A 26970-nucleotide genomic window follows, 5' to 3' on the forward strand; every position below is an offset into this window, starting at 1 on the left:
ATTATTGGCTGCCAAAAATATAAAAACGTATTCTTTTGTCACCCTTGCAACGAAACATTTTTTTCAAACCTTACTTTAACAGGAACTATATGGGTTAGATATTATCTGGGAGGGTCTGCCACTAAGGTTTACCATTAACAGGAGAAAGGGAGGCTAGCAAAAGTTCACCACAGCAGCACTCAACACACCATGTCTGTGTGCCACACCCCATGTTGTCGACCTCTTTTTCCCATACACAAATTTAGGGTCAGTCAAAATGAACACAGCCCGAAGTCCCCACCCAATGGAAGTCCAAAGCTCAAATAATGTGAACAATGCACCAGCCAACACGTTAAACACTAAAAGAGAGGATCAGTTGCATTCAGAAAATGTTTTTATTTTGTTTATGCTAATTATTTTGATAGGTTCCTGGTAATAGATATATAATGGTATTTGTATTTTTACATTTTCCATTCTTTAGGGTTACTACAGCTATAAATTATGATAAAGTAACTAAAGACAATATGACATTTTTACATGAATATATCCGTTTTACTAAAAAGTGAGCATGTTTATTGGACGCAGAACAGATCAGTATATCCCGCCTCAGCCCCACACCCAACTGAGAAATGAACAAAACAACAAATGAAGCCTTGACTTTCCTGGGGGCATGGATGTCGTATCCCCTTCAGAAGATGTGCACAGGGTTTAATGCATGTTGATCTGCTAAGCGCTCTGATGTGCTCATTCACGCCGTCCTGTCCGTTTTATGTTTTTGCATAATTTTCTTTGACAAATATGAAAGACACTATCAAGGCTCCAAAAAATGGTCTCTGCAGGTGCGAAGTCACAAGTTCCTCATTAACTGACATTTGGAAGCTAATACACCAACACATCCAAATCATTAAATTTATTGCAATCCGAACTTTGACAGTTTCATTAATAGCTCGTAAATACATATTGATGGTCTCTATGTATCTGAATATTTTTAAAGCTGTCAAGTTTATGCACATTGGGAGTTGCGAGAGTTCACGTTTTATCGGTTTGGGAAAACAAACATAAGAATCTCTATTTCACGGAGATTAATATACAAAAGCGTGTATCAGACGGCAGTTCATTGAAAATAAATATTTACCAACACATTCATGCGATAATTTTACAATCAATCCATACTGATGCTCGCACATAAAAATCTCACCTGCCCGCGTCACTTTTAAAAGAACTAACTCACAAACGTTTCATGTTTCTTTCCAAATGAATTTTTGGAGGAGAACTGACCGCCTATCATTTTAAAACGAGTCTGCATAAAGCACATCATATACCGTAAACGCTAAACAAATCGCCGGCAGAAGTGAAAGCGCACTCGCAGAGCAGGAAGCAAGGAAGCCACACTCTTCATCCACGGAATAGAGGGGAGGACTCCGTAGCCACGTTTCTCTTTACAGTCTGCCGTGACAATTGGATTATTTCGCGATGATGCATATGAAGAGGAGTTTCGGAGAGAAATTATTGAGCGTAAAGGGCATCAAGGATAAAATGAGATGCAGCTGTCTTTAATCAATGCAGTTTTAATGGAGTTCAGCTCTGCTTGTCAAGACCCTCTCTATTTCTCTTCTGTGGTTTTAAAATGGTCGGCTAAAGAGTACCTGTCGTCCGGGATCCTTTTACATTTATTACATGGATACTCGTATGTGCGAAATGCAAAGAACTAGTTAAACATGCTACATCACCTTATTTACAGATGACTGAAAAGCGGGATAAACAGCGGGAATAGCCGCCCTGTGTTTGGATAAAAAAATGGAACGTACAATTAGGTAAACGGCACTTTCTTCTTTTACTTTACCTCAGCATTAGTCCTTTTCTTACACGACGGCAGTGCTTGTAAAGTGAGCCCACCAAAACGTTCTTTATTTCCACGTGGCGATGAAGACTGTTTTTTAAGTTTAAGACAAAGAAAGTCTTGAATGAAATATTTTCAAAAGCAGCTCAGTAGTTCCCAACAAACAGCATGAATAACGGGACGAATTTCCTAATCGATATTGTATTACTAGAGGTTTGGTCTCTATGCTAATGAGCCAAACCATCCCCGTCTCTGACAAGCAGCCCAGGTTGATCAAACCGCGGCGGCGACAGCTCTGAGGCTGCAGCTCTGCACAGTACAAGGAATAAAGGAAACCGAAACATCATGCCGACAGTTTTATTGCCTGTGTACGCGTTCAGTTGTTTTTGCACTTCGATATACAAAGCAAGCCAAACAGGCAGGCGAAGTAAATAAATAAATAAATAAATAGATAGATAGCTTGTCTCTTTCAAAATTACTCCCAGTCTAATCCGGAAGTCTTAATTTTTTTTTTCTTCAACAAACATGGCCGCTAAATCTGACGGAGCAGCAGTATCTGTGCAGAACGTGAATCCGTCCCGGAGCCCTGATCGCCTGCACCAAGCCCACCGTCATCGTACCGAGCAGCGCTACTCCTTGCTGGACTGCTGTTGGGTGCTGTGCGCCTTGCTAGTCTTCTTCTCAGACGGTGCCACGGACCTGTGGCTGGCGGTGGACTACTACCTTAAGCGAGATTACTGGTGGTTCGGACTCACGCTGGTCTTCGTGGTAGTCCCTTCAGTGGTCGTGCAGGTGTTAAGTTTCAGGTGGTTCGTCTACGATTACTCGGATCACAATGCCCGCACGGCGGCGGCTGCTGCAGCAGCAGGAGGGGATTTTAATTTCAGCACCAAGAACAGCGACCCGCGGAGAGGTCCTGGAAGTAGCATGGGGGCAAGGGCAGTGCCCGCGACGGGCAGCAGGAGCGGTGCCCAGAGCTGCTGCCGAGTTTGTATGTGGTGTTTCCAGTCTATTGTGCATGTTCTGCAACTCGGCCAAGTCTGGAGGTAAGAAAAAATAGTTTCTTAACAATGAAATGGAGCAGTATTTAAAAAAAATAAATAAAATGATCTGCAATGGAGGAGTGTTTCTGGGTGTGAAAGGCAAATTCGTTAATTGTTAAAATTTAATAATGGGAAAATAAATACTATTGAATGAAAAATGAATTGGAAATTCAATTTAAATAATAATTTCAAATGTTTCCATTACTGACTTCTTTCCCTGAGTGCCCTAGAAGTTTTCTTAAGGATGTATTAGTATGTGATGGATGAACTACATACTTTTCAAATGCTTAGCTAACTGTCCATTAGTCGTTTAGAAGAATATTTCTGCGTACTGTTTGATATTTTTACTGTTTCAGATATTTGTGTAAAATGCTTTTAATATGTAGAATCAACTTCTTTGCAAGTTATGAAATGGTTTTTTGCAGTGTTATCTCTGCAATTAGGATTGTTGTCATTTTTGGAAAAGATATTTATGATGCCACTGTCCAACATATAATTTACAAAGATTTCATATTATTTCTTTCAACACAGGAAAGTGACATGTATTTTTGTGTTTTATCTATATCTATATATGAGGATTTTAAATAGCAGTTTTCTTAAACATTTGAAAAATGAAATAATAATGTGGACTGTGTCTGTGCCTGGGATAATGCAATGACAGTAGTTCTGCAAATGTGGGAAAATGTGCCAAATGAATGCATCTTGATTCCTAAAGGTATTATTTTGAATTCTAATGACCTAATGATCATTCTGTAGGTGCTTCATGCTAGTTCATTAGCTTATTGAACCATTCTTTCAACATGTAATACTAGTGTGCAAGAGACTGCCCTCCCTGTCAAACCTAAAGAAAGCTCTTGAACTTATGCTTCATTGAATTCTCCACTGTATTCTCCATTGATAAATTTCTGGGAATAAAGTACTTAGGATATACAAGCAGCCTGAATCTGTCAATCAGCTATTGCATTTTTAATGACTAAATGATATGTGGTAGTAGCTTATGTACTGTTTATTTTTTAGAGTCTAGTCATTTTATATATAGAAGCAACAAAATTGTAGATATTAATTGCAAAATCAGAGAGTTAATTCTATGCATAAAAAATATATAAATCTAGGTAAATGCTGAGCTTTAATTTACAACTTCTCTCACAACGTCTTTGGGAATGTATAAAATCTTAATTTCAATTTAGGAATTTTTAATTTTCCAAACCTTTTGCTTCAAAATTGTGCTGTAAACAGAACGCATTAGTAAATTTATTTTCTAAAGGAGACTCTATGCAAATCCCCTATACTGTATTAGTATTTTATCCGGAAAGTCCTTTACATATAGCAAGTATGCTTTTATTATTTAAATGAAATATTCAAGGCCACCTTGATCTTATTTAGTTTAAAATGTCATACAGATCAATGAATAATTGTGTCAGTTAAGTTTAAAAAGGGGAATGTTGATCAATAGAATTGTGTTTTTGCTTTGGGACAGCCCTAATCCTTTAGATAGATGGAATAGATAGAAAGTTTCTAATCAACATGCACTTCATGATTTTCACACTAGAGGTCAGTGAAATCAATGTGGTATTTTATGTTCTTTGACTAGAAGCATCTAATCAGACTACATAACCCTAAATACAACCTCAACAGCAGTATAAAGTGTAATGTGAAGTCAGAGTCCCATTTCATTCTTTTGGCATCTTTCATTGATTATTGTAGAATATACTAGTGATGTCCTAGTAGAAAAAAAGAAAGGAAGAGCTCTACATTACCATTACATTTCAGAAAGTCCAACCTATAAACATAGTTGTCTAGTGACTTCCTCTTCATTTTGGTGGTATTGACAAAAAGTGCAGATGCTACCATGTCATAAAGCATCTAGCTAAGGTACTGTCAATTTTGAATTGTGGCACAAGTGAATGTGAATCAGCTTCTTATTACAGAATCAAACAGTTTTCTTAAAATCTGAAGTTCAAGTGGGAATGAGGTTTAATGTGTTTTATTAAAGTAGAACAAAATGTAGATTGTTTGTTCTTTCAGTATGAGTGCCTATAGCTTGGTTTTCACTATGGCTGGGGTACAGTGTGTTACATCTTTTTAAGAATATTCAGTCCTTCAGCAAGTTGGTACTGCCTTTTGACTCAAGTGTGAGATATATTCAATCTCCGCTTTCATGAATGCTTCAAGAATTTAATATATACGCTGTTTATATTTAAATTATTTTTTTTAAGCTTTGACAGAATACTGTATTTTGTAACACATATGATATGCGATTGTTCTTAAGTAGGAATATTTCTGCAATGAATGCATACTGCTGAATATCGAGCCTAAAGACTGCCATTAAAACTTGAGGTATGTCATAATGAGTGAGGATTGTTCAGATTATTAAGAACTCGTGGGACATTGGTTTCATTATTACATTTTTGAAAGTATATTTGACATACATCAGCTTGACCGATTCTATTGCATATATTGTGTACCTTATTCTCAAAAAGACATAATTGAAGAGAAGGCAGTAATCACCACTTTTGAAGGTGTTCCCCTTTCCTAGCATCTGTTAACCTACGGAATGACTAAATGAAGTCTTTAAGCTGATAAAAGAATAAAAGAGCTTAATAAGAAAGTGTTTGCTTGTGTGTTTTCTCGTGGTACCTAAATTGAATAACTGGGATGATGCACTTCTTTTACTCTTTTCCTCCAGTAGCCAAGTGTTTTGTTCTAGGGGAACTATTTCTTACAAAAAGATGTCTTTTTTTCCCCCTATACTAAAATTCAGATCAGGGTGGTATATAACAGGGAGTAAAACCGCTTCAGACGGAAAACAGCTGCCACAAAAAACAACAAAAAAACAATTAATTTGAAACAGTGAAATATAGCATAAATTGAGCTGCTTCAATGACTAATTCAGAGACAGTCCCACTGCTGCCAATCTCATTCACTTATTTATTTATTTTTTAAAAAAGGTTAAAACTATCAAGACTAAGAATTTTTTATATGTTTATTATAAGCAGTGGTGTAATTAGTACTGTTGATTACTATAGTTAGACTCTCACACTTTTATGAATGCCTGTTTTGATAACCACTGTAAAGAATAATACACCATTTATATAGGTTTACATATACTTAAACTATATTAATATTAAGATGATTGAATACTCAAAAAGTAAAAAAATACCATATTCCGGATTACACAAATGCGACTGTCCTATGTACTGTATATAACTTTAAATAAAGCAAACATTCATTTTAGCGTTTATTTAATATTTTTTTTGAAAGACCTACACTAACTGTCATGAGCATCTTAAGCAGCTCTCAGGTCTTTACTGCTGTGATCAACTTCAAACTACTTTGATACTTCCAAAATAAGTCTTCTTGACTACGGGCTACACTGATCATTTGAATCCTTACCCACTGCAGATCACTGCTGCTTCTCTGCCAATACTTTCATTAATCTTCTTAACAGCAGCTCAAAAGGAAGAACATGAAAGTGAGGTTCTGCTTTAGACACCAAGCTGACAATAACAGAAGATGGCCATTGTTTTGGTCTGGCTGCACTCCGGTGCCTACAAAACATAATTAGGCCACTGATAGAGTAAGTGGCAGTTAAAGGAGATTGTGAATGATTGCCAGTTCCCGCCTTTTCACTGTCCTCTGGGAACATTAGGAACTTGTATATATTCTTACTAATAGCCAGCATGGAAACTGTCTTTAGAGGAAAAATGAACTGGGCGGACATGTATTACAGTTGTTGTTGTTTTATTTTGTATTTATCTATACCTAATTTGCAGAAAAATACATTTGTAATACTATATGTTTTAATATGCTGCTTCCTTTAAAGATGGAATATGTTCAAACAGGTTTTTCTAGAACATCACTGATTCCATCGTTGATGGTGCTTCCATCTATCATTGAATGAGATACAAAATTGCATCTGCTTTTATTCTTACTTCATTTCTGCATCTTCCCTTCAGTTTACTATTTCTGTCTTTACCAATATAATCAGCCTTTGCACTGTGACTCACTGGAAGTTTGTTGAACAGCATGCAGCAGCATAAAAAAATTCCAAAAGCTCACTCGGCATTTACTGGTAATAGACGTGCACCTGTTCACAGTGCTAACTAATTAGTGGTTAAATTAAATATCACAGTGTAAAAATGCAACCCCGTTTTTATGTTGAAACCTTCGCCACTCTAGGCTGCTGTAAAATCCTTGGGTGAACTGTTAAGCGATCGAGATTTATTTAAAGCCTCTGGCACTGTAATTATAGCAATGAACTGAAATCATTGATGCAAAACAAATTTTACTGTATTTCATCATACATTTTAGATAGTTATGGGGACTGCATGCATTTGACTATGAAAGCTTACCGTATCAATAGGAAGAGCTTCTTTTTTGTAAGTTATGATTTAAGCTGACTGTTCTCATACTCCCCACTGAGTACAACAGCTATTAAAATACTGATTCATATGTATTTTCTTTGGTCATCCTTTGAGCGGCAGATACTGTACATATCTCAGTTTAAGCCTCATTACTTAAAAAAAAACCAAAATATACTGAATTTTGTAAGGTGCACGAAAAGTAGGTTGGCATTTTCATTTGTGCACAGCAGGATTTATAAAGATCAAAGTCAGTGCTCAACTCCACTTAGGGAAGAGATATCTGCTAATACTGATGCCATGTGCTGCTTGTAATCAGATGCAAGTAGTCCCTGTGGTATGCAAAATGTAAAATAAAATACACCAAAATTAGGTCTGCATCAGTGGTTTCAATTCACGGCTATAATTACATTTAGTGTAAGCAACAATTATATGGGTAAGGGTTTACAGCAAGGGAGGACTGGCAATTTTCTGATTATCAATCTTTTGATTAAGGCAATGAACATTCTCTTTGAAAGATGGAGATCACAAAATACACAAGCTTTTGCAGAATGGACAAACAAACAAACTTACTGCGCAGAAGGTCGGTGAGAGGAGACATTAATAATGATTAAACTGATTTTTGGTACCTTTCTGGTACTGGTAATATTTTTAGAATCATTTGGTGGTAGCCCTTTGTTCATGTGTGTTCATTTGAGACCTTCTTGAGACATCAGAGGTGTTTTGGTAATTTAATGAGACATGCCACCAACTACAAGTCCAATGCAGTCACTTTAACGGTGAGAATTAGCACCTCTTGAACAGTTGTAATTATCAGGTATCAAGTCTTAATGGTCCATATACTAATAGTGTTTTTTACTTGTGACTTTATTCTTTTGACACCTAATGTAACTTAATTTCCCTTTAACGATTCTTTGCTGAATATTATGCATTGATGCAGTATATTTGAGTAATCGAAGCAAAAAAAATGGTAGACTATCTTCAAAATGCATTTTGTCTCATAGATTTGAAGAAACGTCTAATATTTGTGAGTTTGTGGGAAGAAGGCCTATTACTGCTGGAGTGATGACAGTGGAGAAGTTTCTATAGGGGGGAAAAAAATAATTATATATATTGTAATAAATACAGACAACAATGTCATAAAGGTTTGGGGTTGTTAGCCCCGGATACTGTAAAGAAAGGTCAAAATAATTCCACAAAATCATTAAACATAGAAGGGCGGGTAGACGGACAATTTATGGTACCGGACCGGAAATTAAAGATTGGGATGCTAGAAAAATCTTTGTGATTGATGGGTAGTTGACATCATCAAACGGGGACCAGAGGGTAGAAAAGGACCCGGAAGTGTTGCTTTTCTTTGAGTCATCCGGGCGAGATTATGGTGACGGTGCTTCGTCTGTTCTGAGGAATCAGACAGAGAGAGAGGTTAGTACCCCGCCGTTGTCCCCTGGCATGACTTGTTGCGTTGCACGTCGGGTCCTTAAGCTGCTTCCCATGCTCTCATGTGTGACATGACTCCCCTTCAGCCCAGGCCCATCGGGTCGGGCAGCCTGAACCAAGAGGTCGTGAACCCATGAGAGAGCATCAGCATTGGCTTGGAGGTTATCCCAGCGATATGTGATGGTGAACTTGTATGGCTGCAAGTCCAAAAACCGCCTAGTGACCCAAGGCTTCGAGTCCCTGTGAAGAGCCATCCATTGGAGTGCGGCATGGTCTGTCACCAGGGTGAACTCCCATCCCAACCGGTAGTACTGCAGGTATGTTACCGCCCACTTGATGGCCAGGGCTTCCAGTTCCACCGCTGCATACCCTGTCTCCTGGTCCAACAGTTTCTGGCTCAGGTAGATCATGGGGTGCTCGACACCATCGATGCTTTGGCTCAGCATGGCACCTAGACCTGTGTCCGAAGCATTGGTCTGGAGGAGAAAAGGAAGAGAAAAATCAGGAGTTCTCAAAACAGGTGCCGTTGTGTGGGCCATTTTTAAGTCACTGAATGCCTGTCAAGCTGTTCCACAGCACATGCAAAGGGGCCCTTTTCTTTGCCAAATCGGCCAAGGGGGTGGCCCTCTCAGAAACCTGATGTTCAAACTGGCGGTAGTAACTCGCTAGTCCTAAGAAGGCTTGCACTTGCTTCTTGACTATTGGACATGGCCATTCCAGGATGTCTTTTATTTTGGAACACTGTGGCTTCACCATTCCCCTTCCTATCAGATAGCCCAGATATTTGGCTTTGTTCAACTTGAAATAACATTTCCAGGGATTGATATGCAGCCCGGCTTTTGCTACCATCAGGAGGACAGAGTATACCTGCAACACATGTTCCTCCCAGGTGCCGGAAAAGATGGCAACGTCATCCAGGTAGGCGGCACAATAGGGCTGGTGGGGCCTTAGCATTCTATCTACCAGACGCTGGAAAGTTGCTGGCGCTCTGTGCAGCCCGAATGGAAGGACCTTGCATTGCCAGTGCCCACTAGGGGTGCTAAAGGCCATCTTCTCTCTTGCGGATGCCGTTAAGGGAATTTGCCAGTATCCCTTTGTCATGTCAAGAGTAGTCAGATAGCGGGCCATCCCCAGCCTCTGGCGGAGCTGATCCACTCGGGGCATAGGATAGGCATCAAACTTGGAGACTTGATTAAGACGTCTAAAGTTATTGCAGAATCTCCACAACCCATCTGGCTTAGATACGAGGATTATAGGACTGGACCAGGGGCTATGGCTTTCTTCAATGATGTCCACGTCCAACATTTGTTGCACCTCTAGCTCCACTTCAGCACGTTTCACCTCCGGGTGACGATAAAGCCGTTCCCTGACTACCACCCCCTGAGTCTGTCACGATGTCTTGATGAATCAGCGAGGTCCAGCCGGGTGCTTCACTGACCACTTTCGGGATAGACAGGATTGCACCTTAGAGCTCCTGCCGCAGGTGTGCAGTCAGATTGTGGCCATGGTTAAGTTTGGTTTTCTCCAAGAAGAGGGAAAGGGTGGGGGCGGAAGGAGGGCGTTCTTCCCTTCTTCACATTAATCTATTGGATAGATTAATGTGGTACACCCCCTCGCGCGTTCAACGATTTGGTTGACTCACCAAATAGTCCACGAACCCTTTCCTTTCTTTAACCTCATATGGGCCTTGCCAATTTGGAGTGAGAAGTGGGCACAAGCACCATTACGCTGTCTCCCGGCTGGAATTCCTGTTGTAATTCCGGGCTTGCGCTGCTTGAGCCCTGGACATTTATTTTTTTTAAGGAGGGGTTCAAATTTTCTCTAGCCAATCGCGTAACTGCGCGATATACTCTAGGATGTTAGTGGAGGGAAGTGCCTCCCTTTCCCAACCTTCTTTTAGCGCGTCTAAAATGCCCTGGGGTTGTCGTCAATATAGGAGTTCAAAAGGAGAAAACCCTGTGGAGGCTTGTGGCACCTCCCGGTAAGCGAAAAGTACTAGCAGTAAAAGTTGATCCCAGTTCCTACCGTTCACGCTGACTACCTTGTGGAGCATCTGTTTCAGGGTCTGGTTAAACCTTTCTACCAGCCCATCCGTCTGGGGATGGTAGACCGGTGTCCTGAGATGCTTAATGCAGAGTAACTTGGCGACTTCCCTGAACATATTCGAAGTAAAGGGCGTACCTTGGGCCGTAAGGACTTCTTTAGGTACGCCCACTCGGGGGGGAAAAAAGTCCTACAAGTTCCTGTGCAAAATTTTTTGAGTTAGTGGCTCGCAGGGGAACCTTTTCAGGATATTGAGTTGCATAGTTGACCATAACCAATAAATATTTACGGCCTTGTGTCGAAGGTTCTAGGGCTCCTATCAGATCGACACCAATCCTCTCAAAGGGCGCGTCTACAAGGAGAATCAGGACGAGAGGAGCGCGATCCCTCCAGGGTCAAGACTGACAGAAACGTCGGACCTCCTCATTGATCCCGGGCCAATAAAACTGGAGCTTCACTCTCTCCAATGTTTTCTCGGCCCCAAGGTGGGCGCCTAGGAGGTGGGCATGAGCTAGTTTGCGTACCTCCCACCAGTAGTCTGCAGGGCTAACAACAACTTCTGCACCTCACCTTTGTGTTCTGCAACTCGATGTAGCAACACATTTTCCAAAACAAAGTAGGGTCCCGGTGGAGTGGAATCAGCTGACGATATGCTGTCTATGGACACAAAATGGCATTCTGGGCAAAGTTCAGGGAATCATCATTCACTGTTCTCTTTTACAGGACACTGGCGTGGACCGAAACTGATATTCCACACCGACGGGTGGGTCGGGAACTTGGTTGGGGGTAGCACCACTCCGGCCTGGAACCTCCTCTGGTTGTACTTCCGGGGTAAGGTCGGTAGCCAAAAAAGGCTCCCCCGGACCATCCACGTCATCAGTAGTTGCTGAGGAGCACGGCGTGGGAGCAGATGGGAGGACCCCTTGCCCTTCCATAGTCGGACCCAGCTTAAGTTTCGGAGTGGTGACAGCTCTACCGCGGTTACTTTCTGACCAGTCTTGTCCCAGTATAACCAGAAAGGGGGGCTCGGGCAGCACAGCAGCGAGCAGTTCTCTAGGATTCCCATCGAGTTACGCTCGTTCTTTGAGACACCCCTGGTTGCGGTAGAATATAATGGTTCAAACCATTGTTCCCAGAGTCGAACAATGCCACCACCAAGTGTCCATTTATTAGCACCACTCCCGTATTGGTGACTGCCAGAGGATTGGATAGAGCACAGTACCTATAGGCTCGAGCTTGAGGGGACAGGTGTTGAGGATATGTCCCACCTCAATGCACTTGAAACAGCGTGGCGGGGCAGGCACCCTGTTCCTCGGCTTAGCCGGAACCTCCACAACGCGACAGGTGGGTTCCAGGATGGCCTTACATCCCTGTCGGACCCCGCGAGCAGGCTTCTCAGACTCCCCAAGATGGGCTACCACCAGTTGGCACTCTACAGCCTCCAAAAGGCTGTTCATATCCTTAAATGGATGCCTCCTGACCTGCTGGGCTTCGTAGTCCAGCATGGCTTGAACTAATGCCTCGCAGGCCACCTGCTTGACCACCTGGTGAGCCTGGGTGACATCTGACCTTAGCCAGCATCCGATCTTGCCCCTAGAACTTGAAGGCCTGGGCTCTAGCCAGGCTGCCAGGGTCAAATCTCCACTGCTGCCATTCCCTCGCCTGCTGGCTGGAGGTTACGCTGTAGCGTTCACAGATTTCGGCCTTGAGGAGGTCATATCGGGCAGCTTCCTCCTCGGGAAGGTCATGATAGGCCTTCTGCGCCGGGCCCTTCAAATACAGTGCCAAAATGGACGCCCACTCCACCCGCGGCCACTGATTTCGAATGGCCATCCTCTCAAAGATCGAGAGATATGACTCTATGTTGTCCACCTCTGAAAGAGGAACAATAGGAGAAGGTGGAGGCTGTGCGGGCTCCGGCTTTACCGTCTCCACTGCCATCAGCCGTCTCTTGGTTTCTGCGAGCTCCGCCTTCATGGCTGCTTGGTCCACTTTGAGCACCTGGAGCTCGTTGGCCATCGTTGTGAGCATGCTATTTAGGTCCTGCCCTTCCGATATCTTTCTTGGGCCTAGATCCTGCCAGCTATGCCACTGTAATAAATGCAGACAATGTCATAAAGGTTTGGGGTTGTTAGCCCCATATACTGTAAAGAAAGGTCAAAATAATTCCACAAAATCATTAGACATAGAAGGGTGGGTAGACGGACAATTTGTGGAGTCGGACCGGAAATTAAACAGTGGGATGCTGGGAAAATCGTGGTGATGGATGGGTAGTTGACATCATCAAATGGGAACCAGAGGGTAGAAAGGGACCCGGAAATGTTGCGATTCTTTGAGTCGTCCAGGCGAGTTTATGGCAGCGGTGTTTCGTCTTTTCTGAGGAAATAGAGAGAGAGAGAGAGAGTGGTACCCCGCCGTTGTCCCCTGGCACGACTTGTCGCGTTGTACGTCGGGTTCTTATGCTGCCCCCCATGCACTTGTGCGTGACAATATACATATATATATATTGTGGTAGATAGGGGGCACTCTCGCTCCCTTGAACCCCTGTAAACGACTCCAAACACCAGGTAAAAGTCCTCAAATCGACTTTATTCAATTGCCACAGTGTACAAAGCAGACTCTCTTCCACAATACTCATATAAATCACTAATGCTAACAATAATCACTAATACTAACAATAATCACAAATACTACAATCCTCCAGCTCCCAGACACGTTGCCACCCTTCCACCCAGCTCAGCTGTGGGGAGCTCCCACAGTCCTTTTATATTCCCTGACCTGGAAGTGTTCTCAATCCCCAGTCCATGTGATCCTCAATCACTTCCGGGTCAGGTAAAAGTTCTTTTCTTCACCCCGGAAGCCCGTCGCTCTTCCTATGACGAACGTCCGGGTCATAGGGCACAAATGAGTCCTCAGTCCTCCCTGTAGCACCCTCTTGCAGTCCCTAAGGTTTCCAGCAGGGCTGAGGATAAAAACTACAGCATCCATGATTTGGGGCACCTCCATACTGCAGGGAGGGCTCCATCTGGCGGCCTGGGGGTATTGGCCGGGATGACAAGCCAGCCACATCTCACAATATACTGTATATAATATACTAAGGAGTTCCCCCTGGCAGGTGCTAAGTACCAGCCACTTTGCGTCTCTGCCACTCGCGTTGTGAATAGGGGGGCTTAACGCACCACAAGAAGACATGGCCGCTCCTCCGAAACTGATGCAATGGGAAACAAATATAGGTTTTTTCTTTTTTTTTACCTTCTCTTTGCTTAATCAGCTGCTGGCTTGGATCTGCATTTCACATGGCGCTTTAAACATTTGAAAGCCTATACAGCAGCTGCTTACTCTTTTTTAAATATTTTGGCACAAAGTCTTGTCTCGCGGTTCATGAGTTCTTGATATTTTTTAGTTTAGAATTTAAAAATGAAATACGAATTTGTAAATCTAACAACATCACATTAAAGTTTGATAAATTTTGAAAAGAATGATACCAAATATATATATATATATACTGTATGTAGGTTTTATAATGAGCCCAATTTAAAGCATGACATAAACATGTTACATAAAATCGTTGCACAAACACTATATATTACATATATATTCAGTATATATACACTATATATATATATATATGTATATACTTAAATTCATACATAATAATATATATTATGCTACAAAAGTTGCCAGGATCAAGTTTATTCTGTGATCCTCCTCCTTTACAGTCTAATCAGTACTATTCCACATCTGCAGAACCTAGTTACGCAATTCCACAGTAAATATGCTTTTCATAAAGTCTTCATACAGCTACATGCAGATACCTCAAATGATCAAAGTGAACATTTGCTCCAATCTCAGTGGATAAATAGGTTTTATAATATATCATGACGTGAATCGCTTCAATTGGAATTGGTCTGCTCTCACTGAAAATCATAGCCGCATTATCAATTATGGTAAGAGTAAACTAAAATGGTAGATTTTATCACAGCTGGAAACAAAAGAAAAGTGTTAAAGGTAACCTTTTATGCCAAATCTCACTTTCCTTAGGTGAGAAATACATGAAATACATTTCTGGCAGTGAAATATTATTTGCTTTTCTTTATGTCATAGAACACAGAGTAACATTGAGTATGCATGAAGTGAGCCATTTGAATATTGCTTTCACTGTCAACATTACTCTTAAAGGTCAAATATTAAATGGAAAAATCTTTGTTCATAACTCAATATATAACAAAAAAAAATTTGCTTCTGTTTAAGAGCATGATGAATTGAATCTGACTGACTTGGGCTGGAAGCAAACAGTTTTAACTCCAATAAGAATCAATAGTTTGAAAGATGCAACAAATCCAAAAATAATGCATTTTTTGAGAAACTTGTGTGATAAGTGTAAAGAGCAGTGCACATCTCCCTGCAAAGTGATTGTAAAGAGATGTCTTTGCTCATGTGATGGTTTGATTGGCAAGCTGGACAGCATTCTTTCCTGTCCTGTTTTAAAGTTGCAGTTCCTTCTATAACGTGTTCTTTTCAGATTTCTTCATTGAATTTAAACTTTGTCTACTAGGTAATCATGGAAATTTACAAAATGAATGAAGAAAATTAATACAATTATCATGCTGCATTTGTGCATTATGATCTGTCTTATATGTATATTTTGCTAAAAGATAATGTGCTTCTGCACTCTATAGAATTCTCATTCTCTTTTTAGTGTGAGAAAAACCATTTTCCTAGGATGGTTCATTTTTCCTTGTAAGCTGGCAACCAGTTCGAAGGACAAGGTGGGCTTATCAATATGTCTGGTGGGTAAATCTGAAATAACAGAGTGGGTTCTTCTAGAAACTGAAAGAAGGCTGGCTTCCTTTTGATTTTGCTTTCTTCTGGTATCCAATAGACTTAACTCGGGCACAGCTGGTGCAGTTGCCATTTGGGTATTTAAGCTATTAATACAAACTTAAAGTAGTTGTAAGACTACAGATTTGCATGGCATTCTTATTTTTTAGAGGTCGTGGTACCTTCATACATACCTTTATATCTTGTATTTTCACTTGTTTTGGGAGCATTGAAACATTGTCTGCTTATCTGTATGAGTCCATTTCTGTCAGTGCAGAGCGGGTGCCTTCTAGTCTTTCTGTTTGTTCATCATTCTTCCCACTCACAGTTCTGGTTCAGAAGGTCTCCCTTGAAGGGTGCTGGGTTTATCAACATGTCTAGATGCAGGGCTCATGGCACATTTCACATTTTCCGACAGGGTTTCAACTAAGGAGTTTATTGGATGGAAAGTTTATACATAAAATGTTCTATAAATCTTTTTTTTTTCTTCAAGATTCCAAATGTATATTGAGTAACACAGCTATGAATAGTTGGAGAGAGTCCAAAAAATGTAAATAAATAAAAAAGCCATTCTAAAGGAAGCAGCTCAGTGAAAATTCTTTTGGTGCTTTTTTGTTTCTGTATAACCACTGACAAAAAATGCATAGGCTTTTAAATCAAAAATGCATTAGTATTGATTTATATCTCAGGAATACACTTCCAAGTGCAGCATATGAAAAGCAAGGAGGGAAGTTTATGTGGCAAATGTGTCCTAGCTGCCAAATGTTGATCATTCAAGAACACAAAAAGTACAAATGTTACTAAATGAAGAATTAATCTGTATTATCGCCAATATTTTTTTCTGTCTCTCTATATACAATTCATATATACATTTTTGTCACGGGTGTGTATACAGTAGATGTGTATATACAGTAATATGCAGTATACACTTAGTGGCCAGTTTATTAGGTACCGGGTAAGAAGTTCTCTTGCCTACAGAACAGCATGAAGCATGGAGTTAACAAGATGCTGGAACAAATCCTCACATATTGTAATCCATGTTGATTTCATAGCATCACGTGGTTCCTGCAGACTGTTCATCTGCTACCAATTCTTGTTTCAAACTTCCCATTTCACCCTGTCCCAAAGTTGCTCTTTTGGATTGAAATTAGGGGTCTGTGCAGATGATTACAGTAACCGGAAGTAATAGTAATGTTCAGGAAACCATTTCATGATTACTTTGCTAGAAATATCCATTTCAAAAGGGTAGACTTGTGTATGTAATAGGATGTGCATGGTGTGCTAAAATTCAGATGGTGCATAGTTGGTACTAAGACAGGCTAATAAGTGCCAGGAAAACACACCAGACTCATTTACCCTACCATTAGCTTCTTACATTGTTGACAAGCTTCAGAATGCGTCCATTGATTCATGCTGCCAAATTCTGATCCTACCATCTGCATGTTAAGATTAAGATAGGACTTCGTGTGTCCCCAGGGAGAAATTTGGCTTTTCGCAGAAGCTCTGTTAATAAATGCATACAAAGATAAACAGATAACTAAATATATATATGTACACACACACACACACACTGTGGTCTGAACACACACCAGAATGACTGAAAACGAAGAAAATGTTAAAAGAAAGAAAACATCTGACTTGGCAGTCACAGTTACAGTGTGGCAATATAAAGGTGTTTTACTTTTGGTATGAAGGAGCTCCAGTAGTGTTTCTTGACACATTTCTGCTAAATCATTTGTAGGCTGAAAGTCCTCAGTGTTAATGAGTGTCAGAGAATGTGCAGCTTGTTCATAATGGCCCTCAGTTTTGTTTTAATTCTGTCCTTCACTACTACCTCCAGGGGGTCCAGAGTGCATTCCATAACACGCCCTTTTAATAAGCTTGTTGATTTGGTTGGCATCTCTTGAAACAATTTTTTTCAGACCAACACACCACAGAATATAAAACTACACTGTCCATCACAGTTGTAGAAGATGTGAAGAATGTTACTTTCCGCTTTAAAGAAACTCCAAGACTAGTCCAGCCTGACATGTCAATAATTTCTTCTGCAAGTGTTCAGTTGTCAGATATTTGTGCTTTCCTTTTTTTTTTTTTTTTTTTTTGCTAACAGGAGTGGAGCCCAATGTGGTCTTCTGGTATTTCTGTCAGATATATTGTGTATTCAGAAATGTTCTTCTACACACTATTGCAAAACAATGTTAGCTGAGTATTTGTGGCCTCTTGTCACTTTGAATAAAACTGGCCATTCTCCCCTAATCCCTGTCATTAAGTAAGGTGTTTTTTCCCCCACAGAGCTTCCACTCAATGGATGCTGTAGTGATTTATAATCCCAAGAGGGCAGCCATTTCTGAGAGGCTGAAACTGCTACATTTTGCTCTGACAATCATTCCATTGTCAGAGTCACTTAGATCAAACTTCTAGCCCACTCAAATATTTGGGTAAACAGTCACTAAATCTACTGACTTTGTCTTCAAGCATATAATATTTACAGTATATATTGAGCTGCTGACACATAATTGCTTGAAGAAGCAAGCTATTTGTGTTAATGCATATATAATAGTATTTTAATGTAATTCTTTTTATTAGTTGTTTATAGTGCACTGCAGGTTTTGCTGTATAAATAAATCATAAAAACAGCATGGCGGTATAGTGAGATCTCTGGAGTCTTTGTTTCAGATCATAGCCTGGGTTTTACGAGTCTACTTATTCTCCCAGTATACATCTGTGTTTTCTCTGCGTATTCCAGTTTCCCCTCACGTGTCTTTGTCATGCTTGTTAGTTTATGTGTCTTCTCCATTGGATGTTTCTTTTGTCAGTAGCCGATTACTGCATTGTATGCTTTACTGCTGGAGAAGCCACTGGCCCTCCAAAGCTCTCAAATTAAACTAACCATTTAGAAAATGGATACATGAACACAGTAAGTAATGGTTCTGTTTAGTTTTGTTAAATGTTTGATATGCTCCCAGTGGTTTGGTTACCAAAATAAAAGGTGTGAGTTTTCACTCCCATCTTTTTAAACTCACCTGGACATTTTTGTAAGGCTTCATCCATCTTGACATTCAGTTAAGGATATTCAATTGCTGCTTTTTTAATTCATGAGCTGCTGTTAGCCATATTGTTCACTAAATGTTTACTTGCTTAATATTAATTTACTCTGCTCTCTTCAGGAGCTTTACCCATGATTTATTAATTTATCCTGAACTGGTTGTTGTAATACCATCTTTGTGGCTTTATACTCAAAGTCTGTTTGATTTGTGTAGGCCTGTTGATACTTGCTGTTTTAAATTAATTTGGAATTTTTCTTTTTTTTTTTCTCTCTTTCTGGTGCAGTGTTTTTTGTTTTTATTTTACCACTTGGCGTATGTATTATATGCTGTAATATATCTTTGTAGCTTTCTGGCGGTACTTGCTTGTAGTTGTGCTACATGTCTATTGCACACTTACGGATTGATTTGAAAAGCAGTTCCAGTGTAGAAAATACTATTTATAAAAGTGAAGCTTACCCCAGGAAAAGCATTTTTGAGGATACGAGGGAAAAAAAGAGCTTCACAATTTCTGTGTACAAGCTGCATATTTATATCTCTGTCTCACCCAGTCCAGTTCAGGGTTGTGAGGGACTGAAGCCCATACCCTCAGCAACATTTACAGTCTGAATAAGAATCATGAATGGGGCACCAAACCATCCTCGGTCCCCTTACTCATTCTCAATGGACCCGTTTAGAGCCGTCAGTTATCTTTACAAGGACATATTTGAGGATACGAAAGAACAACCAGAAGATATGATGAAAAATTCATGCTGTCATGGTGAGAATGTCCAGACTCCACACAGACGTTTGACAGGGCCAGGATTCGATCTCATGACTCTGAAGCTGTAAAGCAGAAGTAAGCTTACAAACAATGTTTTCACCACATTGTGTTAGGGTTTTGGTTAATTGCGAGCATGCTAGCTAATATCTTACTGCGTTGACCACTTGTGGCGATTACTGAAATGTCCTGCAGGTATTGGATGCTTTATGGTTGGTACAATGTGAGAAACAACCCTGGATGGGGCACCAGACCATCACAGCTTCCTTGGACACTCAACCATTCACAATAGGGCCTATCTATAGTTGTCGGTTATCCTTACAAGTATGTTTATGGGAATTTAGGTGAAAAAACAGAAGACATGTTGAAAAATTCATACCATTAATGAGAGAATGTCCAAACTTCACACAGACAGTGACAGGGCCAGGATTTGATCTCATGACTCTTGAGGTGTGAAGTTGAACTAAATCTTGCAAAAAATAATGGTAACGGTAGGGTTTTAGTTAATGGAGAGCACTCCAGTAAATGTCTTACTTCAGTGTCCACGTATGGCCATTTGTGATATTTAGGGCATTTAGTTTATGCTTTGAAGTGAAGACGAGTTGTTTTTTTTTGTTTACAGAAGGAAATATGAAGCTAATTGCAAGGTGAGGTTTTGAAACAAATACATCCAGTCACTTATCCCATGATGGCAGGAGATACTTAGGTCAATTATATTTAATATAGACAAATGAGGTAGATGAACTCAAATGTGTTCTCTTTGGGTGGTCTCAAGAGTAACACAGCAGTTATACTATAAAATAAAAGCATATACAGAAATTTATGAACTCAAACTAACTATTATTGCCCTGTTCATAATGAATGCTTTCCTGAAATGCTTCACATTTAAGTTGATTATTTATTCAGTTACTACCCAGGAGGGATTAGTGACTTGATCAAGGCCACAAAGTGAGTAAATGGGAGATGTTGCACCATTAAGCATATCTTTTGCTATAAGCCATTAGAATGAATTGACTTAAAGAAAAACAAAATCTCCCTACCATCCACTATAACAATGTGAAAATCTTGTCATTGTAAGATATTCTACCACACGATTTTAAGTAGAATTAAACCCATTTTGATTTGCTGGTTAATATAGTGTATGCTGTCTGTGACCACCCCAGGTTGTGCCGAGTTTGTTCAAGCGCCTTTGATCGATTTTCTTTAGGCATTATCCCCATCTTTCATCCTATAGATGTGTTTTTTTTTAAGATTAATTGCCAACTCTAAATTTGTCCAGTGAGTATGTCTGATAGGATACTCTTTTTGCTAATATTATTTATGTTGTTATTGTCACTGTCAGGGTGGATCAAACATTTTAGTTTTTTTAGTCAACTTAGTTTTTTTGGGTCAGAGAATTAATTTCTGATTTTTATTTTTAGACAAACCCATTCACTGGCGACTTGCATAATTTTATGTAGTGTTTTTGCCACCCATTTCAGTCCATTATGGCAGCCACTATTAACCATCATTAGAACGAGTATTATTGTGGGGCGTGTATTCTTAGTTCGTGAGCTTATTAATTGATAGTGAGAGTGTAAAGGTCGGCTGAAGGTTCAGGTCTTTCTCTGAACTACACATTCAAAACCCTAAATAAGTCTTTGCTGAACCTTTTTTTTATTGTTCTTTTGTTATAGACCTTTGCTAGTTGGACACTTTGCTTTGTATTTTTTGATCTCTTAGTTTTGATATTTTTCTGGATTACATTCATCTCCCAGTTTTCCCATTAAATTATTTTTTGTTAGTTTTCTGGCAGAGCAATGTCTATATACTGTACACACAATGACAGACAAGCATTGATGACTTTCTGTCTTACCCATAATATTCCAGGCGTTCTGTTGATTCTGTACAACACTAAAATATGCAAAGAAAGTAGAGAAAATAGATAGATGGATACAGGCATTAAACAATAGCCTTCTAAAGCTGACTCTGCAATGATTCTTTGATTCATTGGAGAATTCACACTTTTAAAATGAAATATTGCATTGAAATCAGATTTAGCTGAAAGTATACCACAAAATAGTATTACTAATAATGAAAAATGTGAGTAGGCTTTCCCATACTGCATTTATTAACTTGTGCCCTTGGAATTGTTCACTGTACTTCATTAAGAATTTAGTCTTTCTTTTTGTCCCAGTTTCCTCTCTTAATGATTTTTAGCCGAATGGCTATTGTAGTTTCTTTTTCATCCTCCCAGCAGTGTAATATGCTTCCTTTCCATTCAACAACATCTACAGCAATAGATCTGGACAACTGTGAGAAGGCCTCCGGGGTCAAGTAATCTCCTCTCTAACTTCCTTATCTTTCCATAGTGAAGAAAATGCTCTATAAAATTAGATTGATGGTGGCATGTTACTATCAAATCAGGGACACATGACTCTCTGAAAGAAACAAATTGGGAGTTGCTTTTTCATTTAGAGGTGAGCTGATAAATGAATTTCGACTACTTTCTCCTCTGTTCAAGGCACCTGCAGTGAAGTGTATTGTGGATGATTACTAGGCCAGCCTAACCCAAATTAAAGTTATTGTAACTTAGTGTTTGGAGGCTAGAAGTCGCAACTGGATACTGATCTCTGGAAATAAGTGCCATTCTAAAAAGCTGATTTCGATGTGTTAGTCATCATATTTGGTGGTATTGCAGTATCTACTAATCAGACATAATTCCCTTTAAAGTTTGACTTCCAAAGTTGTGAATAGTACAAAGGAGCAAGGTGACAAAAGTTGAAGGCTGCCTTAAGTGGCATTTATGAGAGTTTGTTGGCGAAGGGGCACCATTGGAATCTGTTCCTGTAGTGCAGCATATCAGCACTTTTATTTCTTAGCTCTATTACCCTTTTCCAGCTGTAAGCTATATTTAATTTATGGGCAGTGACTGTACACTTCTTACACTTGATCCTGGCCACAGCAGCTATACAGTTTCAGTGTATGCTGGACTATGTAATGTGAATTCCATGAAGGTGTATGTCATGATAAGGAAAATATACTGAAAGTCTCCAGAATTCTTAGAGTTTATATGTATGGTTTTCTTGCAGTTTTGCTATAGTGTTTTGCACTTGCTCTGTAAGGTTGAACTAATCGTACAATGTAATATTTATAAGTGCATTACGTTGAATCTCTCTGTCTGTGTGGCACAGTTTGTAATTGCAAAACCCTGACTGTTCAAGTCATGCATTTTATATCATTAGATCATCCGGCCATAAACAGAAAACCTACATTGCATATAATAAAAGAAATTCTGGCCGAATATTGTCTCTAGGAGAAAGAAAAAATAGAAACAACCTAATGATGATTAAGAAGTCCTGAATCTCTTATTTTAAATGCAATGAGGGTGATTTGGAAATCTAAATTAAAGTGAGTGGGATTTTGAGAGTTCAAACTGGTTTCGAGTATCTTTGGTGAATTGTTTAAATTAATTTAAATGACTAATCAAGGGCTGTGCTTCATCTTTGAAAAGAAACCTCAAGTTTGTAACAAATACAGACTTTAGTGGTGGCTACTTTCTTATTACCGGTACCTATTTAGGTTATATTAGTGGGAGTTTAGGTGGGTTAAATGGAAGGAAACTAACAACCAATTAAGCTTCTTCTGTTTAAAACTGCATAGTCATCACCACATACACTCACCTAAAGGATTATTAGGAACACCATACTAATACGGTGTTTGACCCCCTTTCACCTTCAGAACTGCCTTAATTCTACGTGGCATTGATTCAACAAGGTGCTGAAAGCATTCTTTAGAAATGTTGGCCCATATTGATAGGATAGCATCTTGCAGTTGATGGAGATTTGTGGGATGCACATCCAGGGCACAAAGCTCCCGTTCCACCACATCCCAAAGATGCTCTATTGGGTTGAGATCTGGTGACTGTGGGGGCCATTTTAGTACAGTGAACTCATTGTCATGTTCAAGAAACCAATTTGAAATGATTCGAGCTTTGTGACATGGTGCATTATCCTGCTGGAAGTAGCCATCAGAGGATGGGTACATGGTGGTCATGAAGGGATGGACATGGTCAGAAACAATGCTCAGTTAGCCCGTGGCATTTAAATGATGCCCAATTGGCACTAAGGGGCCTAAAGTGTGCCAAGAAAACATCCCCCACACCATTACACCACCACCACCACCACCAGCCTGCACAGTGGTAACAAGGCATGATGGATCCATGTTCTCATTCTGTTTATGCCAAATTCTGACTCTACCATTTGAATGTCTCAACAGAAATCGAGCCTCATCAGACCAGGCAACATTTTTCCAGTCTTCAACTGTCCAATTTTGGTGAGCTCATGCAAATTGTAGCCTCTTTTTCCTATTTGTAGTGGAGATGAGTGGTACCCGGTGGGGTCTTCTGCTGTTGTAGCCCATCCGCCTCAAGGTTGTGCGTGTTGTGGCTTCACAAATGCTTTGCTGCATACCTCGGTTGTAACGAGTGGTAATTTCAGTCAAAGTTGCTCTTCTATCAGCTTGAATCAGTTGGCCCATTCTCCTCTGACCTCTAGCATCAACAAGGCATTTTCGCCCACAGGACTGCCGCATACTGGATGTTTTCCCCTTTTCACACCATTCTTTGTAAACCCTAGAAATGGTTGTGCGTGAAAATCCCAGTAACTGAGCAGATTGTGAAATACTCAGACCGGCCCGTCTGGCACCAACAACCATGCCACGCTCAAAATTGCTTAAATCACCTTTCTTTCCCATTCTGACATTCAGTTTGGAGTTCAGGAGATTGTCTTGACCAGGACCACACCCCTAAATGCATTGAAGCAACTGCCATGGGATTGGTTGATTAGATAATTGCATTAACGAGAAATTGAACAGGTGTTCCTTATAATCCTTTAGGTGAGTGTATGTCTGAATTTTCTATGATTTTTCCTGCAGCTTCATTATTACCAATTAAGTAGGCGACCCTTCCAATGGTGCTATTCCCTTTAGTGAAGTAGAACTTTTCTTTAAAATAACCAAATGTGCAAACATTCCTTCCACACTTAACCCCAGTGAATAACTGAAGGGTAAACTGAACCTTTGAACATTTAACACATCTATGACAGACAGAGGACTAGCATGTTAAGCAGCAGCAGCGATGTTGTTGTTATGTAGAGTGTCAGACCACACAGTGATTAGGGGAGCAACTTCTTTTGGGAAACCTGGCCTGACCATTGTCTGTGTGCAGGAGTTTGTCTGTTCTCCCTATAGCTAGGTGTACATTTACATGCTCATACAAAACCGAGATAAAATGAGGAACCTGGTTAAAGCAGAAACCTGCTTTCTTAAAAAATCCTGTTTATGGCGATCTCCCTTAGCAAAACACTCCATCATCAAACTGTGCAAAGCTGCAAAACAAGCACGGAGCCTGTGTCTCCTGTCAGTGGGCTGCTGCGTTCAGCACTGTATGTTCATATCATCAACATAAAATTAGAACAAAATTAGAACAGGATAACCTAACCGAACACGGACATGCACAGGCTAACAAGTGCAATAGACATGCGCAGATTATATAATCCTTAAGTGCAGTGTGGTCAAGGGTTCAGGAGTATGTGTGAGTTAACCCAGTTATTCAGAGGCCAATATTCAGATTTCTCTAACTGGAGTAAGGGTATGCGTAACATTTCTGAAACCGGGTTTCTGTGAATAAATGGATTAAGAAAGAACATGTAAATGGACTCTGTGCTGGTCTTGTGGATTCTCCGGTTTTTACTCTCGTATCCCAAAGAAACATAATTTAATTTAACTGCCAAATCTAAACTAGCCCCATATGACTGAGCCAATATTTCTGCATGACTGTGCTTTTTTATGCACTGGTAGGGAGGTAAACACTAAATTACATTCCTTTGCCTAAATTACAAATAAAGACATACAAAATATTTATCAAGTTATATGTAAAATCTCACATCACAACAGGTGCACTGGCAATTCTGAATTGTCCCTAGTGTGTGCTTGGTGTGTGGGTGTGTGTGTGTGTGTGCCCTGAGGTGGGTTGGCGCCCTGCCCAGGGTTTGTTTCCTGCCTTGCGTCCTGTGTTGGCTGGGATTGGCCAAAACCCGTGACCCTGTAGTTAGGATATAGCGGGTTGGATAATGGATGGATGGATAATTCAGGAAGTGGATGAAGTTTTATTGGCCTATAAAATAATTAATAAAAATATAATTTGTTACTCAAGATATCAGCTTCATGTTAACATAGCATTGTTGAACATACTTCATCCAAGTCAGAGTCATGGAGAGCCAGAGTCTGTCCGTGCAGGACCAGTGTGCACAGCAGGAGATAGCCCTGGATAGGACACTGTTACATCACAGTACACCACACACTGGAAAGTCTTTAATATGAGAACACTTTGCCAGAATTTTGTAACTATTCATTCAATACTGCATTTTTTTAAAATCACCTATTCCAGTTTAGACCTAGAATGTTATTGTTGGAGCCATCCTCAGATGGGATGCAAGCTCATTCATTCACACATCCAGCTCACTCATATTAGGTCAACTTAAGTGCCAGAAGGCCTAATCCTCCACAGCTTTGAATTTTTTTTTTTTGGCAGCAGCGTCAACCTTTGTGCTAACCTGTTGCCATAATGTATATTTGTGATGTCAGACCTAATGTTTGCTTTCTGCACATTCTATTGGTTAGCACACAGTTTCTCATCTAAACAAGTAGCTGAATAAAACTAGATTCTAGTCCTCTTTCATACTACATTATATGTTTTGTGCTGATTTCTATGTGGTTATACATTTAAAGTAAAAGTTCATCGCAAGTTTCAAACAGAAGAGAGAAATCTATCCCCAATATCGTTAAATTTCAACTTGTTTTCTTGTCGTTTTTTTGGAAATCTTCCAAAAGGACTTTCTCCTATTTAAAAAGTAATAAAACAGTGTAAAGTAAGTTAACCGACTCCCAATCATAACACATATTATAATCATATTAACACTAAATGTGTTAGAGAATCTTAAAGACTATTGCTCCCTGTCAATTAACATAGATGTGTCTTAAACAAGATGTCCGTCTATACATGGAAAAGCGTAATAAAACTGTAATTTCATTAAAAAGTGGTGCTCTCACTTGCACCACTGAAGAGACAACCCTTTAATGTGCAACACAAATGTGCGCATAACCTTTACAGAACTAAGCTCCACTCTTGCAGCACTAGGTGGTCTGATGAAAAAGCAATTTGAAAGCATTTGTTTATTGAATAGGGAGTGGGAGGTATTTGCACATGCATGATTCTGATTATCTATTTATAGAGGGAATTCTTTGCCTTTCAACATATTATAAGTGCAAATACCTAAAAGGTCAATTCTCCCGTGGCTTTTTTCCCCAAGCTGTGCAGTTACTATGGCACAAGTGAGTGATTTGAAAATGTCATCCATACATGCTTTTCTGCCCCTTAGTGTACGAGAGATGTGAACATGACTGATAAGAAAAATGCACATGTAGAACAGATTCTTGTGTAGGTTAGTTACATCCTGATGGTTTGTATTTCTAAAGGCATTCTTTGTGTTTTCATTCCTAATGCTTAAGCCTGCATTACACGGTACGTTTATCTTTCTGAGCTTTCCTGTAAGTCCTGTTTATTGTGTGTATATTGAGGTGCAGAGTGAAACTTTTCATG

At 39.8% G+C, this 26970-nt stretch overlaps 1 protein-coding gene across 1 annotated transcript in view; it reads left to right on the top strand.

Moving 5' to 3' along the window:
• Positions 1-1372: 1372 nt before the first annotated feature.
• The window catches only part of xkr7 (XK, Kell blood group complex subunit-related family, member 7), a 600411-nt gene continuing 574813 nt past the window's right edge, over positions 1373-26970 (top strand). The window contains exon 1 of the mRNA XM_039734772.1: positions 1373-2865. Coding sequence (XP_039590706.1) covers positions 2345-2865 — 521 coding nt within the window. The 5' untranslated portion in view covers positions 1373-2344. The remainder of the gene's footprint in view (positions 2866-26970) is intronic.

The sequence above is a fragment of the Polypterus senegalus genome, chromosome 14 (assembly GCF_016835505.1).
Source record: "Polypterus senegalus isolate Bchr_013 chromosome 14, ASM1683550v1, whole genome shotgun sequence".
Taxonomy (NCBI): Eukaryota; Metazoa; Chordata; class Cladistia; order Polypteriformes; family Polypteridae; genus Polypterus; species Polypterus senegalus.